This window comes from Mesoplodon mirus (assembly GCF_964341445.2).
Source record: "Mesoplodon mirus genome assembly, chromosome: 15".
In the NCBI taxonomy this organism is placed as follows: domain Eukaryota; kingdom Metazoa; phylum Chordata; class Mammalia; order Artiodactyla; family Ziphiidae; genus Mesoplodon; species Mesoplodon mirus.
The window spans coordinates 78,622,144-78,639,192 of NC_138991.1; the positions used below are offsets into that span (position 1 = coordinate 78,622,144).

General features: G+C 36.8%; 1 protein-coding gene across 1 annotated transcript in view; it reads right to left on the reverse strand.

Moving 5' to 3' along the window:
• The window catches only part of ESF1 (ESF1 nucleolar pre-rRNA processing protein homolog), a 59,888-nt gene extending 43,602 nt beyond the window's left edge, over positions 1 to 16,286 (reverse strand). Inside the window, exons 1-7 of the mRNA XM_082645901.1 lie at positions 15,586 to 16,286; positions 9,302 to 9,714; positions 8,575 to 8,688; positions 6,280 to 6,380; positions 5,135 to 5,287; positions 2,513 to 2,627; positions 466 to 613 (exon numbers count right to left, since the gene is read on the reverse strand). Coding sequence (XP_082502027.1) covers positions 466 to 613; positions 2,513 to 2,627; positions 5,135 to 5,287; positions 6,280 to 6,380; positions 8,575 to 8,688; positions 9,302 to 9,714; positions 15,586 to 16,225 — 1,684 coding nt within the window. The 5' untranslated portion in view covers positions 16,226 to 16,286. The remainder of the gene's footprint in view (positions 1 to 465; positions 614 to 2,512; positions 2,628 to 5,134; positions 5,288 to 6,279; positions 6,381 to 8,574; positions 8,689 to 9,301; positions 9,715 to 15,585) is intronic.
• Between the last annotated feature and the right edge of the window lie 763 nt (positions 16,287 to 17,049).

A 17,049-nucleotide genomic window follows, 5' to 3' on the forward strand; every position in this document is an offset into this window, starting at 1 on the left:
AAACTTTAATAAGGATACAAGTCATGATTTCTAGGATAATCACTAAATGGACAGAAAGAGTCTACTTTGTAAACTAATTGAGCAGAAAAATGGAATATAAAAAATAATCCAAAAGAAGCTCTTAGTTTAAAAAGGGGGGGGGAGGTAATAAAGCATTTTACTAGTTTAAGTGATTGCATAACTACAACAATCATGACTAATCTAAAAGGCCAGACTTTTTTTGTGAGGTCAGGGTTTCAAAGAGTTTTTGGTTAAAGAAATTCAGGCTAAGAAAATACCTTTAAATAAAAAATTTCAATTACTATCTAAAGGTGTATATAATACTGTGTATGTGAGCTTGCTTCACAGACAGTTTGAAGATTAGTTTGATATTCCCTTTTAAGCTGTCAAACTTATTTCCATTAGTAAGTCTAGATTAGGTATCTAAATGCTTACAAATGTAGAACACCAAAAGATGAACAGTACCTTGTAGCTCCTCTTCTATCTCTTCTTCATCTTCACTAGAGGAAGCTAAGTAGGCTTGAAAATCCATGTCCAAAAGCTCTTCCTTTTTAAATTTCCTGTTGAGTGTTGTAATTCTTTCATGATCTGTCTCATCCCAAGTGATCTCCACCTTTCACCAATGAATAAGAAAAAAACAACAAATAAAAATGGAAATGTCAGCAACCCAAACTTGTTAAAGAATATTTATCATTAACTTGTATGTTTAACAGTAAACTAAAAAAGTTAACACATGCTAAAACAAATAATAAATAACATGCTTAATGAAAAGTTTTCTACCTGTGGAAAGGGAACCATTTCAATTAACCAGTGCCTTCATCCTCCTAACTCTTTACTATATGCAAGGCATTCTATTATTTGGAGTAAAAATTCATCAGTGTATGGACTGACTGTGGTGAAAAGAAACAAGAAAATGCACTAGTGAAAAAAGTAACATTATTATTATTATTTATTTTTTTTGTGGTACGCGGGCCTCTCACTGTTGTGGCCTCTCCCGTTGCAGAACACAGGCTCCGGACACGCAGGTTCAGTGGCCATGGCTCACGGGCCCAGCCGCTCTGTGGCATGTGGGATCTTCCCAGACCGGGGCACGAACCCACGTCCCCTGCATCGGCAGGTGGACTCTCAACCACTGAGCCACCAGGGAAGCCCCGTACCATTATTATGAATGAGTCAAGACATGTTTTTCACCTGGAGTTCTAGGCATTTCAGGAGGTCTTACAAACTGTCTGAAATTTGCTGATAAAGCTTTCAACACAATCTCAGTGTGGTCCATTTTCCAAAAGAGATTAAGAGCCACTGATGAAAAAGGCGTCTATTTGTTGGAAGTACAGTAAACCCCCACAACACAGGAATTCATCTATAACATCATCAGTCTTGTGATTGGCTCCTGTCCTCCATGTAGCCCCCATTCTCAGAGTCCAGTTAGAGGTTTAATCTTCATCACAGGGCGGATCCCACATCCTTGCTTTTCTTCCCCCTCAGGCTAATCTTTCCAGTTCAGGACAACAGAATGGGCACCAAGAGATCCAATCCTTAAAATAGTTGCCATTGTCAGAGAAATTCCAGCTAGTCACCATTCAGCATTATTCTTATCCTGATAATTAAGACTGAGCTGATAACCACAAAACCACTGATGGAACTGGAACAGATGTGGATGATACAGCCAGACCATAGGAACTCCAGACTGGCTGGCTGGATAGGCTTGCCCATTTCTTAGTCTAGAAAATAACATGATCCTACATTTTATGTGACTGAATCTTTTAGACTTCACTTATTGCATACTGGTGGGGTTTCCCTGTACTCAGTAACTAATTAAGGCCGCATAGTGCCCACAGGCTGCAGGTGACAGATACAGCAGCTCTCTTTCTGCCACCAGCCTATCCTCAGAAGAGCACAGTGGCTTGTCACAAAAAAGGCAATGAGAAGCCTGTATGGCTGCTGCAGAGCCCAGCTGTGGCTAGAAGGTATATGGAGCAGAAGAGCAGAGAAACTAGGCAGCTAAGTAACCAACGAATTCAACAAACATCTATTGGCTGTTCATTATTAAGCATTACTGTGACATCCAGTAGTCCTGAATTATTCTACTGCAATTGTTTTTAGGATTTTGGATCATATCTGCAGGAAAAATGTGTTTCTATTTTAAATTTCCACTGGTTTTAACTGTGATTTGAAGTAATCTGTTACCTCCTTACCCCTACTCCCTAGGATATTAATAACTAACATATTACTTATTAAAGAATCTAGTTAAGTAACACTGTATGGGAAAGATAGAAGAGAAAAAAGAAACATTTGCAGGTAATTGACTCAGGCTTAAAGGCATAACAAAAATTTGAAAATAGGTTCCAACACATGTGGGGGATAAAAATGCAAAAACACCTGTGTTTGATTTCTATTTGTACTTATGCTTTAAAATTTTGAACCCTTTCCATTTCTAAAGATGCTGTAAGTAAATAACTCTTTTCTTAAAGAAATGGAGTCCAGCTATATATTTTCTAAAGTTAAGAAATACCGTTGATGTTCCCATTGCAGCAGATGTGAAATATCTTGGCTTATATGCTGTTAAATCCACTTCTGAGGCTACATCCGTGGGCTCATCATCAAAAGTTATATCATCTGGTATAAACCTAAGAAACAAAGAAAAAAAATAAATTTATTTAAACATATGCTGCAGTGATAAACAACCAGAGTTTAGATTCTCTTCTAATTAGGTATAGTGTATACATACACACCATATAAGAGATTCTACAGAACACACATGTAGATGAAGCAAACAATGTTAGAAATAACCTTGGCACAAAATTTCTGAAATTCCTAAGCTATAAATCTGTAATTCCACCAAATTTGAGTGAAGTCTGTGTAGGCAGAAACCCTGCGTTAGGAGTCAGTTAATATGAGTCAGGTGTAAACACACATGGGTCCCTCATGTTTCAAAAAGACCTAGATTCCTGATAGCTCAGTCATTGGCTTGCTATATGATATTCTGAAGATCAAATAGAATTATTAATGGGTAAGTGCTCTGAATATAAAGTATCATACATATGAGGTGTCACTGAAAATAAGGAAAAGCTTCAGGTTGATTCTTGAAGACTAAAAAAATCTTAACAATTTTATAATTTTTTTCACAAATAAGTAGTTGTTAAATGTAAATTAGCCACTGTAATTGTTTGACAATCCTTAAGCATCAGGCTAAGGAATGGGAGGAAAAAAGCAAAGAGAAATGATCCACGGTTATTATATTTAGGTTTTGTAATTTATATAGGAGATTTTATTTCCACACATGAAAAAGCACCTGCTGTATATTGCATCAAAAATGATATTTGAGGGGAGGAATGAATAATTAAGGTTCATTAGGTCTATATCAGCGGTCCCCAACCTTTTTGGCACCAGGGACCGGTTTCGTGGAAGACAATTTTTCCACGGACGGGGGTTGGGGGTGGGGTGTTAGGCTTAGGGCAGTAACGTGAGTGATGGGGAGCGATGGGGAGCAGATGAAGCTTCGCTTGCTCGCCTGCCGCTCACCTCCTGCTGTGCAGCCTGGCTCCTAACAGGCTGTGGACCAGTACCAGCCTGCAGCCCAGGGATTGGGAACCCCTGCCCTAGATAACAGGATGGCAGCAGAAAATTCAATTTTCATTACAAAATTATATATGACAAAATAAAACAGGGAATATAAGTTTTTCCGTGGTCATTGATTTTATTTTCTACGTACTGCCAGAGCTTATTCTAATACTGCATGAAAATGTCCCAAAAAGGAAACAGAAAGAATAAAATGATCCCGAAAAGAACATGTGAACATGAACTCATGATACGCAGAGTTTGACATTCTAACAAATGTTTGGTAACTACTATTTATATACCCAAAACAAGTACCTCCTTTTGAAACTGTTAACAGAAAAGAGAAGGAAATGTCTTGTTTGATGAGATATGCCCTTCTTGCTATATACTTAAGTATGTTAAACTCTTACCCTAAATTATCAATACAAAAAATTTTACTTGTATTCTTCTACAAGTTGGAATGTTTTTGAAGTGTGAAAGCCACAGTGATTATCAACTGATGCATTTTTTCCCTAAAATATTTCACTTTGAGAACAAAGCCGCTAACAAACCTGGATACAAACAAGTGATTTCTATTGAAAATGTCACAGTAGAATGGGTTCACTGGGTTCAAAGAACTAGGCTAATGATAAAATGGTACAGTAGTTCGGCTTCCCGGTTTCCTTAGAACAGACATTCCCAAACACGTAAGGTTTTTCAGCTCGGGTCAGTGAAGCCTGAGCGTGTGGTGGAAATAATGCCCAAGTCTGAAGATAAAGCCAGCAACACCATTCACTGAGCAGCACTGCCCAACAGAACTTTCTGTGATGACGGTCAAGTTCTGTATCTGTTCTGTCCAACATGTGGTCATTAAGTACTTGAAATGTGCCTAGTGTGACTAAGCAAATGAGTTTAAACTTTTAAAAATGTTTAGTTAAATAAATGTAAACAAGCCAGATATGACTACTGACTACTGTACTGGATGGCACAGATCAAGAGCTATTCGTTTATTACAAGCAAATCCCTTTGCCTCCACCTCAATGCGTTTTAAGAAGTTACTTCACCCTGGTTCCTAGTTCTAAAAGAGAGTTGCAAAGAAATATCGCTACATAAAGCCCATCATCCTAAAAACATATCTGACATATCTGAAAGGACATAAATGTGAGGTGACTCATACCTACTACTTTAGCATTTTCTCATTCCAGTTTTCTTTCTTAAGAGTGACGTTCTACAAGAGAGTTCACCAAAAGCAAACAATCCTCTTAGAATATGAAAGGACAGAGAGCACTACCAGTTCTAATATTTCAATTCTTTTTTTTTTTTTTTTTTTTTTTTTTTGCGGTACACGGGCCTCTCACTGTTGTGGCCTCTCCCGCTGCGGAGCACAGGCTCCGGATGCGTAGGCTCAGCGGCCATGGCTCACGGGCCCAGCCGCTCCGCGGCATATGGGATCCTCCCAGACCGGGGCACGAACCCGTATCCCCTGCATCGGCAGGCGGACTCTCAACCACTGCGCCACCAGGGAGGCCCTAATATTTCAATTCTTATAAACATGTCCTGCTACAAGATTAAATTGGTACAACACACACTAGATTACCGGAGATCGACGAACGAGCAACTACTTTCGAATTCCAGGCCATCACAATCCTCATAAATTTTAGCAGCTGTTTCAAGAGAATCGCAGTCTACTACTGCATAATAGTACTTCAGTCGTTTGAACTGATAATCTCTCAGTTTTTCTCTACAGGTCCTAAAAGGGGAAAAACTCATTAGGCTTACTTAAACAGGAACACAAATACTCTCCCTTTAAAAAATAAATGTAATTGTTCCAAGAAAAATATATTACAAACTGGTTTTTATTCCAATCCAACCTTCCTTTATGATTTTGCCTTCATGAACATTAAATACTTAAGCCCAATTTATTATTTTGACAAGGTACAGACCAGGGATTTTGACTGGAATTTGATATCTAGAAAAGGAAACCCAGAACTACATGTGCTTACCTGTGATTTTAATTCTTAGAATAGCTATTTTTTTGTTTGTTTTGCTATCACCTACCGCCTTCTCAAGTAAAACCACTCGAGAGGATCACTGAATTATAAAATATTCTAGGAAAGCATTAGCTTTTATTATAAAGAAATTACTGATCTTGTAAAACTTTATTCAGATGTTGTCAAGTCCACACGGTATAAATTCAACTTAACTACAGCGTATCCTTTGAGGGTCTTCATCTGCTCTTTTGCCACCAATTTTTATTAAGTGCACATATAGCTCCACCTAGTGGATTAAAAACTACCTTAAACTTTTTTCTATACTACATTACTATGATTAAGAACTTTTTCTACTATTCTTGTATTTTTCTATTTAATCCTTAAATAAGAGAAATTACATAATTTGAAGGCAAACAGTTTCAATGCCATTTACATAAAAAGCAACATCTCAGAAAAAAAGCAAAACTTACTGATTCAGGGCAATGAGGCTGAGGCCTCTAAATCAGTTTAATCATGACATGTTTTTAAAACTGCAATAATAATTTTCATGAATATAGAAATACAAATACACACAAAAAATGTTATTGGAATAGTGTGCCATTTCTGACAGACTTTAACCTGCTTTGCAACCTGTTTTAACCATGAATGGCACAAGTGTAAACTTTAGTCCCAACTATTAAAGTGACCAGATTTCTGAACTAGTAACACAAACTCATGAGGTTTAGTTTTATTTTCTAGAGTGTTTTAATACCAGTCCTTTTCAGGGGCATCTTCAGGAATGCTTAATAACTCTACTGGTCCTTGAACTTGCTCTTCCTTCATCCTCTCCTTTCCAAATTCTGAAGGATATATCTAAACACAAAAAAATAAGATTAATGTAATTTATATTTCCCTTTTCTTATAATACACAGACCTGTCAAGGTCAGGAACTCTAAACAACTGGACTCAATGAAAACAGCAAGAATGCTTCACTTCCAAACCCACTATAGGAAGCTAAAGCATCCTGAGGAATAATCTTAAAAATAGTCATTTTGGCTGGGGATTAACAGATGTGGGCTTGGGAACAAAAATAGAATATCTCCTCCATACATTCTGGGCTCTAAGGAAAAAATTAAGAAAAGTGAAACAAGATTCTAAGTTCAAGGAATGATACATAAACACACACACACACACACACACACGAAAAATGATTGGAGTAAATAATTTAAATGAGATATATTAAAATGATTAAAGAAATATATAAGACAATGAAGAAAAATAATTTTGTAATACCTAACTTATCCCTAAAATCATATGGTTTATCCAATGCTTTCTTTTAAAGAAATTCTTTAAATAAAAAAGAACTGATGACAATCTTATCACACAGGTTAGATATAGTCTTGGTATAAGAAGGAGTCACACTTGCCTAGATTTGGTATTTTTCTATCCTGGCTACTTTTGAGATTCAAGAAATATAATTGTATTAATCTGTATTGTTTTGATACAACTGGGCTTAATATTCATCTATTAACTAATGTACACTTTTTTGAGTTGTTTGAAATATCTAATTTATCCACTAGGGGATCCAAGTTTTTCTTACTAATCTAAGTTGCATAAAATAGGTTTCAATGCAGAAGTTTTTAGTATATATGCTTACATCTGTTGATTCTTTGTATTTTTTTTCCTCTTTGTAAGTCCAGAGATTCCTACTACCCATCTCCTAAAACACAAGATTTAACAAAAATACCATTCTATTTTATTCTGCCTGTAGTTTAAAAATTTTTTTCTTCACTTCATCTGGCTATCATTTGGGGCTATTACGAGGACCTGCACTAAGTTCTCCACACAAGGACTTGTCCGTTTGTTCCAATACCATGTAATCAAGAAGTTTATTTTGATCTAAATTATCATACAAACTCTTCTATCTACCTATTCCATCAAGTTGTCCCTGTACTTTTACCCAAAGCTATTAAATTCTGTAGCATTTTAAAATGTTGAGATATTGTAACTGGTAGGGTGAATCCTTTTATACTGGTATGATTTCTCAAAAACTTGTGAGTCATTCTCACTTGTTTATTCTTTTAGATGATTAATGGTAACCTTTTTCTTAACTTTCATTTGAACTGAGATTTTGATTGAAACTATACTAAAACTGCAGAACTGACATCTTAAATACTTACACTGAACAATAGTAATTTAGAGCTGTTTCAGGCACTGTACTAAATACTTAGCATGATCTCCTTTTCATTTTATCCTTACCACTACCTTAAGAAATACTACTGTTATATCTACTTAGAGGAGAAAACACATTTGAGAAATTAATCAATAAAATGCACAAGATCATACAGCATGTATCAGAATCAAGATTTGAATATAGGTCTGTCATACTACAAAGCCTAGAGTCTTTTTTTTTTTTCCCCTGGTACGCGGCCTCTCACTGTTGTTGCCTCTCCCGTTGCTCCGGAAGCACAGGCTCAGCGGCCATGGCTCACAGGCCCAGCCGCTCCGCGGCATGTGGGATCTTCCCGGACCGGGGCACGAACCCGCGTCCCCTGCATTGGCAGGTGGACTCTCAACCACTGTGCCACCAGGGAAGCCCCAAGCCTAGAGTCTTAATACCTATGCGGGCTCTCTAGAAATATAGTATCTCAAAATTTAAGTTTTTCAAGTATTATTTATCAAGTGTCACAGCTTACTTCATATAGGTCAATTTGTTTAAGGTAATTTCTAAGGCTTTTATATGTTTCTGCTGCTAATTTTTCTTCTTGCTAATTCTAGTAATGAAGCATTTTTTTTAATATTTATCTTATACCTTGTCCCTTTACTGAGCTTTATTATAACAGCTTTTCAGTTGATTTCTTTGTTTTTTTAAATTAAACACAATCATATAACCGAGCAATAATTTTACCTCTTCCTTTCTTACTTTCATACCTATTATATCAGTTTTGTGCCTTAACTGTATTGGACAACTTCCAGATTATTTTCCTTAGAAGGAAAACTAAGACTTTAAAAAAAGAGATTTAACTTAGAATGCTTAGAAATACTTCAAAATAAAATCAATTCTCACCTTTACAGAAAATATAACACCTCCTTTAGGTTTAAATGAATTGAACAAAGCCAGCAAATCTTTTGCCTTCAATCTATCCCAGTCCATGTTGCAAACTGCTAATCGATGTGTAATCTAAGAAATGAGAAAAATTAAATATGACATAATCTATATCATTCCCAATGCTTGCAAAATTAAGATAGTAAAAATATAATGCCTTCTTTTCCCCAAATCCTGAAATCATTAATATAGTATTTAAGTGGTTTCCATATGTAAAAGAAAACTTCAGATGAGTCACACAAAAGTAAAACTGTCAACAGAAAAGCACTTTCTCTTACTTGGTTCTTAGTTCTTGAATCAGAACACGATGACGAGCTGATTCTTTAACCACCAAGTTTGTTAAGCTATTCTGCCACCCATAAGTAAGAAAGTTGAGTATATTAATCTACAGCATTTCTAATAGGTGCAGTAGGAATTGCAATATAAACTCCTAGTTAAAACAAGAATTCTCTAAAAATTTCATGTGACTTTTAATTATTTATATAGAAGTTCATCCCTATCTGCTTGGACAGACATGTACTTTATATAGGTATATTCTGTATCAAGAAGTTTTAATCAAAATCATCATCAAGAGTATGATTTACCAATAAAGCATTTCCTTGCTAATTTAATGGCATCAATCCTACCATCTATAACAGCTACTTCTACTGTACTCTTGACAAAGAATCTTATTTATTCAAAAGGTCACCTCATCAGCCCGAGGAGCATCTTTATCTAATTCTCTCCAAGCATGCTCAAATCCAGATTCCTCTGGAAGTAAATATGCCATATCCTCTTCATCTTCGGAACTACTTTCTATATTTCCTTTGCCCCTTGCAAGATCGGGGCCACTGTCACTTTCATCATCATCCTCACTATCCTCATCTTCATCTTCCTCCTCATCATCTTCATTCCCTCCATCATCATCATCATCATCATCATCATCATGAAGATCAGCAGCAACAGCTCTACAAATGCCTGTAAATTCATCTTCAGATTCTTCATCACCTCCTATTTCATTAGCACTTTCTGAATCTTCCTCCAGAGCTTCTTTGTCAAACATTTTACCACTTGCTGAGTTTTCACGACCATCACTGTCTCTTGCCATTATGAATGGAACCACTGCAAAAAGGCCAAAGGTGGGAGAAATTAAGAAAACGTAAACACTGAATTAAATTAAATCCAAGTTATTTTGACCTCAAATCCAGTGAAAATATAATTTCTATGAAACAGACTAAAGGAAAATATAAATTCAGCAAAATTCATGCCTAACCAAGTTATTTAATAGAAATCTTAATATATACCCAGATTACACAAGTAGATTCATATACTCATTCAATATTTATGGAGTGTCTGCTCTGTGCTAGGTACTCAACATACTACCATTGGCAAAAGAGAAGCAATCAATAAGCTTCCAGTCAGGTGAAGAGGACAGATGGACAGTTACTGATCAAATAAAATTAATCAAATCAATGCACATAAAAAAATGAAATTACAACTAGGATAAGTGCCAAGAAGAAATGTTACAAGATGCTATAAGAGCACAAAATAGGGGTCCCTAAGTAAGTGATAAACGAGTTGCTACTAGAAGGATGAAGAGGAATTAAGTAGTCAGGGTTAGACTAATAGATGAAGGAAATGTTTCAAATAGCAAGAAAAGCATATGTAAAGATCCACTAATAGAAAAAAGTTGGCAAGCATGTCTGGATTACAGATAGCCAGAAGTCTTCTTGTACAGAAGTAGAAAATGAAACTGAAGAGTTAGGTAGGTGCCATGTAGCTCTGGACTTCATCATAAAAACATATGAGAAGCCACTGCTATTTTCAGAAGGAGGGACATCATCAGATTTGCATATTGAGATCACCTCAGCAATGGTGTAGAAAACTCGACTAGAGGGAGTTAAGAGTGGATGTGAAAAAGAATTAAAAGGTTAGTACAGTATTCCTGGCGAGAAATGAAGGTAGCACTAAGCTGGTGGCAGTAGAGATGTAGAGTAGTGAGTCGCTCTTGACTTTCAGAGTCAGGAGGTAAGACCAACAGTAATCAGTGACAGGGGCTTGATATGGGGAATCTGGGCAGTAACAAAGATGAGTCCTAGCTTCTTGGCTTGCAGAAGGAGCTAGCTAGTTAGATGGACAGACAGAAAAAGAAGTAATGATGGAAGAGAACAAGTTTGTTTGGTGGAGGTATATCATGAATTTGGTTTTGGATATGTTGAACTGGAAGTGCCTCTGAGTCATCTAAGAGGAGACATAGAGAAGGCTGTTGGCTGTATGAGTCTTACAGCTCAGAGAAATCTGAGCTGGAAATAAAATTTTTGACTGATTCTTGTATATAATAACAAAAGTTGTGATGTGGATAAGATCACTTATGAAGAGAGCAAAATAATAACTTTTCTGCTATACCTTAAAGTTTGCAACTGACTTATGGTTAGCAATATATGAAAGACTGGTTTCACCTTAAACTGGGTTTTTTTTTGGCCCTCATTATACACAGAAAGGACTGATTTCCTATTTCTAAAACAATCATATGCTTCTATCTATTCTGTGCATATCTGTGTGAGTATAGATATATCTTATATATCTTATTCATCTTTAAGTTGGAGCTTATGTTTCTGATTCACAGGTTCTAAGTGGATAAAGCCTATAAGTGGTCCTATAATCTTATAATAGTCATTCACTGACCAAATATTGAGTACTATGTACAAAGAATTGAGCTGGGGGGACCAAAAAGGGAAATGATTTATAACATGATCCCATGCTCTTCATGAGCTCATAAACAAAAGAAATCATTTATTGATTTATGACATTATGTTCTAAAGCACCACAGAGACAAACACCTAAATTTGCCGGCAGAGAGGTATTTATAATAAGGAAGGCTTCAAAAAGATGCCCGACCTGAGACCAAATGAAAAGGAGTTTTGTTAGGAGGAAAGTAGGAACTGAGCTTTATTTTAGTACCACAAGAGGGGGGAGTAATAAAGATAACTAACTAGTAGATGTGAAAAAGCCCAAAAAAGGCATTATCATCAGTTCTATAAATGGGACCAGAAAAACACCAGCATGATAGTGAAAGTTACTATTAGATAAGCATTAGAATTCACTTTTAAGCAACCTGCTTAAAATAACACCTTGGGGACACAGCTCTATCTAGTATTGCAATATTTCTCAAACATCAGTTATTTCTATACAATTTTCATGACTTTTGCCTGTCACTGATATTTTTCATGAAGCTGAATTTTTTTTAATTAAAAATATTAGCTTGTTCTAAACAATATCCCTGAAGCCACAAACGTGATATGGTGGTTACATTTTTTTACCTAAGATGTTGAACTACGTAACGATTAATATAAAAAATGTTTGAGTATCACCTGACATATGACATCTTCTCACATGACAATGGTACACATATCACATTTGGGGTTGTATAATAAATTGATACATGGGAGACTTAAAGAGATCTAGTATTTTAATATTTTTGACAATATCAAGTACATTCAGAATATTTATTCATTCACTAAACATTTGCTCAGAGCCTACCTTGTACAAAGCCTTATTCTAAATAATGAGGGAACAGAAAAATAAGTAACTGCCTCTATTCCTAGATGGTACTGCTCTAGTAATGACTGTAAACACTACTATTATTCACCTACTTTAAAAAAACGCTTTATCATTTTCCCTCTGATTATAAAAGTAATGAATGCTCACTGTAACAAATTAAGAAAATATGGTTTAGCAAAGAAAATAAAGATGACTAGTAATTTTTCATTCAGAGATAACTGAGTGGTTATTTTGGTACATAGCTCCCTAAATTTGTTTTCTATGATATGCCCACTAATTTAAGTAGCTAGTCATACCATTTATTCTATTTTGTAACCTATGTTTTTTTTTTTTTTTTTTTTGGCCGCACCACGTGGCTTTCGGGATCTTAGTTCCCTGACCAGGGATGGAACCCGGGCCCTCAGCAGTGAAAGCGTAGAGTCTTAACCATGGGACCACCAGGGAATTCCCATGTAACTTATTTTTAAAACTTCGTATGTCATGAACATATTTGGATAGATCATAACTTATTTAATCAATCCCCTAATGATTTATGTTACCATGTAAAAAATTTTAAAAAACAATGCTATAATGCACAATTCTTTAAACACATGTCCAACTGTTTACTTAAAATAAATTCTTAGGAGTGCAAGTGCTGGGAATCAACATTTTAAGATGATATGTAATATTAAACTGCAACTCCTTACATCACCTTTACCTCATAGCACTTAAAAAGCCCCTTCTACACAGCACTTGCTGGAAGGATAAGTCATGAATGAATAAAGAAAAAAAGATGGTGCTGGTGGAGTCACTTGATCTCTACTTACAGATAATGCTTTTTCTAGACTGTGGAACCAATGTAAATTACAGCAAACAACATGGTGGGGTAGAAAGAGTCAAAGACCTGAGTTACTGGCCCAGCTCTGTGTATCCTCACATAGATCACTTGTTTCCTAATGAATATATCCTAATTTCTCATGGTTACTGAGAAAATTAAATTTAAAAAGATATGTCAAGGGGCTTCCCTGGTGGCGCAGTGGTTGAGAGTCCGCCTGCCGATGCAGGGGACACGGGTTCGTGCCCCAGTCCGAGAGGATCCCACATGCCGCGAAGCGGCTGGGCCCGTGAGCCTGGGCCCGTGAGCCATGGCCGTGGAGCCTGTGCGTCCGGAGCCTGTGCTCCGCAACGGGAGAGGCCACACAGTGAGAGGCCCATGTACCACACACACACACACAAAAAAAAGATATGTCAAGAGATTCTGTAAAATCAACCTCAAGGATTATATGGATATGTTATATTAATCTAATGCCCTAAATCCAGTGAAATTTGAAGGATGCTAGACTAACTTCGCTCACAAACTCAGCATCAAGCCAACCTTGCTGCTGTTCCCAGCCTGATCTTATTCTCCACTTTCAGTAACCAGACTTGCATCCCTTGTCCCTATACCTCAGTTTGCTGTGTGGTTCCACTACAAATCTCACCCCGACCCCTAGTCTCTGCTATTTAGAATTCTGTCCACTGCCTGATACTTCCTACCTTCCCAGTGTGATTATGGCCTGTCAAGACCTCTCTCTGCCTCTTCTTGATGCCTACCTTCCTTGGGTCCTGTAATCACAGCCAGCCTTTGTCTGGCTTATCTGAACATCACCAATTTTCAGTTACAACACCAACCATCAACAATACCAACACTCAAAATTTCCTGCTGCCAGAGGTGACGCAACTTTTTAATAAGCTTAGAAAACTTGTAAACATGAACTAGAGTCAGATGTTTCTTACTTAGCTTCAAACAACCATTTCTAGCTTTATTATTCACTCACCCCTTCAGACACCTTATTATCTAATAAAATGGGAATACTGATCTCTTCTGAGCAAGCCCAACTTGCTCAAAAAGTTCTGCTCAAAAAGTTCTTTCCGTGTAGAATACTCTGGATCCCAAATTTAATTCTTCCAAACCCCAACCAAAATAGCACTTCACCTATGAATTTTACTGATTACCATATCTTGAGTGACCTCCTCCTACGAATTCTCAGAGCCCTGTTCTTCTATGAAACTTTAAATTACTCTATTTTGTATTATGGCTCTGATTAATTTCTTCTGCTTTAGATCTGCACTGTCCAATATGGTAGCCAGCAGCCACATGGGGCAATTGAGCACCTGAAAGATGGCTCATCCAACTTGATATTAGTATGAAAATAGAATATAAAATATCCCATTACATTTTTTATGTTGATTACATATTGAAATAATTTTTGATATATTAGGTTAAATAAAATATATTAATAAAATTAATTTCACCTGTTTCTTACTTTTTAAAGTGTCCACTAGAAAATTCAAAATTATGTATTTCTACTGGACAGTACTGCTTTAGACCAGTGCCACTGCACAGAGTTTAGCAGGTTGTTATTTGCAAAAGGTGATCTGCAAAGGGTCAAGAAGGGCTGAAATCAAGGCCAAACTCCAATCACGAGGCCACACACCCTGCAGGAGTACTGTGTCTGTTCAGGGCAAAAGAACCTGTGCCTCCCTCAAAGGTGCTATCCTCACCAAACTGTGAGCTCTGGAAGCGCTGTGTGTCCAGAAGGGCACATCTTTTTCTAATTTGCACAGGCGTCATATACACTAACAGTAGCCCTGAGATGGGGGAACCATGTCTTACTCAATGTTCTATCTGCCACATGTTAGTTACTAAAAGTAGCTGAATGAATGAAGGAAGGAATGAGCACCCAACTCTACTTACCTTCTTCAGACACACCTCTTTTTATCCTGTGATGAGACCATGTAACATTTTATATGGTTGGAAAACCTAGCTGTCACTAGTGCCCACCACAAATCAAAATCACTGTTTAACCTCAAGACCTAACTTTTTATTTGTCTCTCTTCTAGCCAATAGCATCAAATCAAAAATTCATTAGCATATGGTATTTTTTCTTTCATAGCTTTATACTTCCAAATAAGCATCTGACCACTTTTATGATACTATGAAAATACTTATTACATATATTTCCTTTTTTTAAAGACCAGTGTAGGGACTTCCCTGGTGGCACAGTGGTTAAGAATCCACCTGCCAGTGCAGGGGACACGGGTTCGAGCCCTGGTCCGGGAAGATCCCACATGCCGCGGAGCAACTAGGCCCGTGCACCGCAACTACTGAGCCTGAACTTTAGAGCCTGTGAGCCACAGCTACTGAGTCCACGCTCCACAACTACTGAAGCCCGCACGCCTAGAGCCCATGCTCTGCAACAAGAGAAGCCACCGCAGTGAGAAGCCCACGCACCGCAACCAAGAGTAGACCCCACTCGCCGCAACTAGAGAAAGCCCACGCACAGCAGCGAAGACCCAACGCAGCCAAAAGTAAATAAATAAAAATAAATAAATAAATTTAAAAAAAAAAAAAAGACCAGTGTAAAAATAAGTAATGTAATACCAAAGAATCTTTAGTTCTTTCCAACCAACCTGATTGCATTTCTCTTCCTGTCTCAGAATACTTGAGTTTGGGAGAATGTGCAGTTTCAGAGGTGCCTGAGTCTACTGTTCTTAATTTTCCTTTGGGAAACAAGTCTGTATTATGTTGAACAATGGTTTTTTTCCCTTTTGTACTTTTTTGTATAAATTCTTTGCTATCGTTCTTGGGACTTATTGACTCTATCTTCTTAGATTTGCACGAGGTTTTCATTTTCTGAATTCTCTCGGAGTTATCTAAATCATTCTTATTTCCAGAATCCTTTTGATTAATTTTTTTGGTTTCTTTCTTTTTCTCCTCAACAAGATTTTTTGATTCTTTTTCGGTTTTAGTCTGGGTTTTTTTCTTCTTCATTTTCTTTTGGTTCAATGCTTTATTATCTTCATCAGAGAGATCCGAATCAGAATCTGAAAGGTCATAAAAACGCTTCAAGTCCTCTGTAGTGCTATGGTTGATGGGGCGTCCTCTTTTATCCACAGCATAATTCAACTTGAACTTTTTGTCATGAAACATTGCTCGAAATCTCTTGTCAATTTTGATTTTTCGATCCTTTTCTGGCATTTCCCAAAATCTCGGGTCCTTTGCAACCCGCCTAAACCGCTGGTCACTCATTATTTCTTGTTTGGATGCCATTTTTAAATGTCTGACTGGACAAATGCTTGAAGAAAACAAACACTGAAAAATAAAACAATAATGAAAGGTTACTAAAAGAATTAAATAAGATGCTTTGGGAAAATATTAATTCACAATACTGTATTCTAAGGTAAATGTAAGTAAAATAAAAGTAACAGGTCTAATTTCCTTTCCCAAACTCATTTTGAGTCACATGCAGAAAATAAAAAACTATCAGAATATCTTCTTTTGAGTACGGATCATATGGAGAAATAAATTTAAGGCAAAACCAAGCAGAATTCCAGGCCTTTATGGAGGGGGGCAAATGATTACTAGGCAACTGCCCTCACCTGGATATCCTATATTTCCACTTGTATACTTGTATGTGTTACAAGTAAAAAACTAATGTAATTTAAAAATTCCGAAGTCTCAGTTGGTCTTATTTGTTTCTTCACGTTCTGGTCCCATTCTCTCCGTTAATCCTTACTTCATTCTACCCGGAACAGCATTTACTTCTATGTGGCTAGTCTCCTAACTAAACAGACCAAAATCAATTCAGGTTTAGCTCAAAGTTCCCCCTTTAAATACTACCACCCTTCATGAATCTGGTGAAGCCTCACTCTAGTTAATAAATACATGGTAGTAGTGCTTTGTTTCAAAAGCAAGGCTTGACTATGATGAACTTATACAATTAAACATTTAACGCTCTGAACAGCCTTATGGGGTAGGGTAGGTACCATTTCATTCAACTATTAGAGCTAATGTGTATAAGTGTTTAGAACGAAAGCACTTGATACACTCCAGATATTCGGAGAGAGGAAGGCGACCTGACCTCATCTCCGACG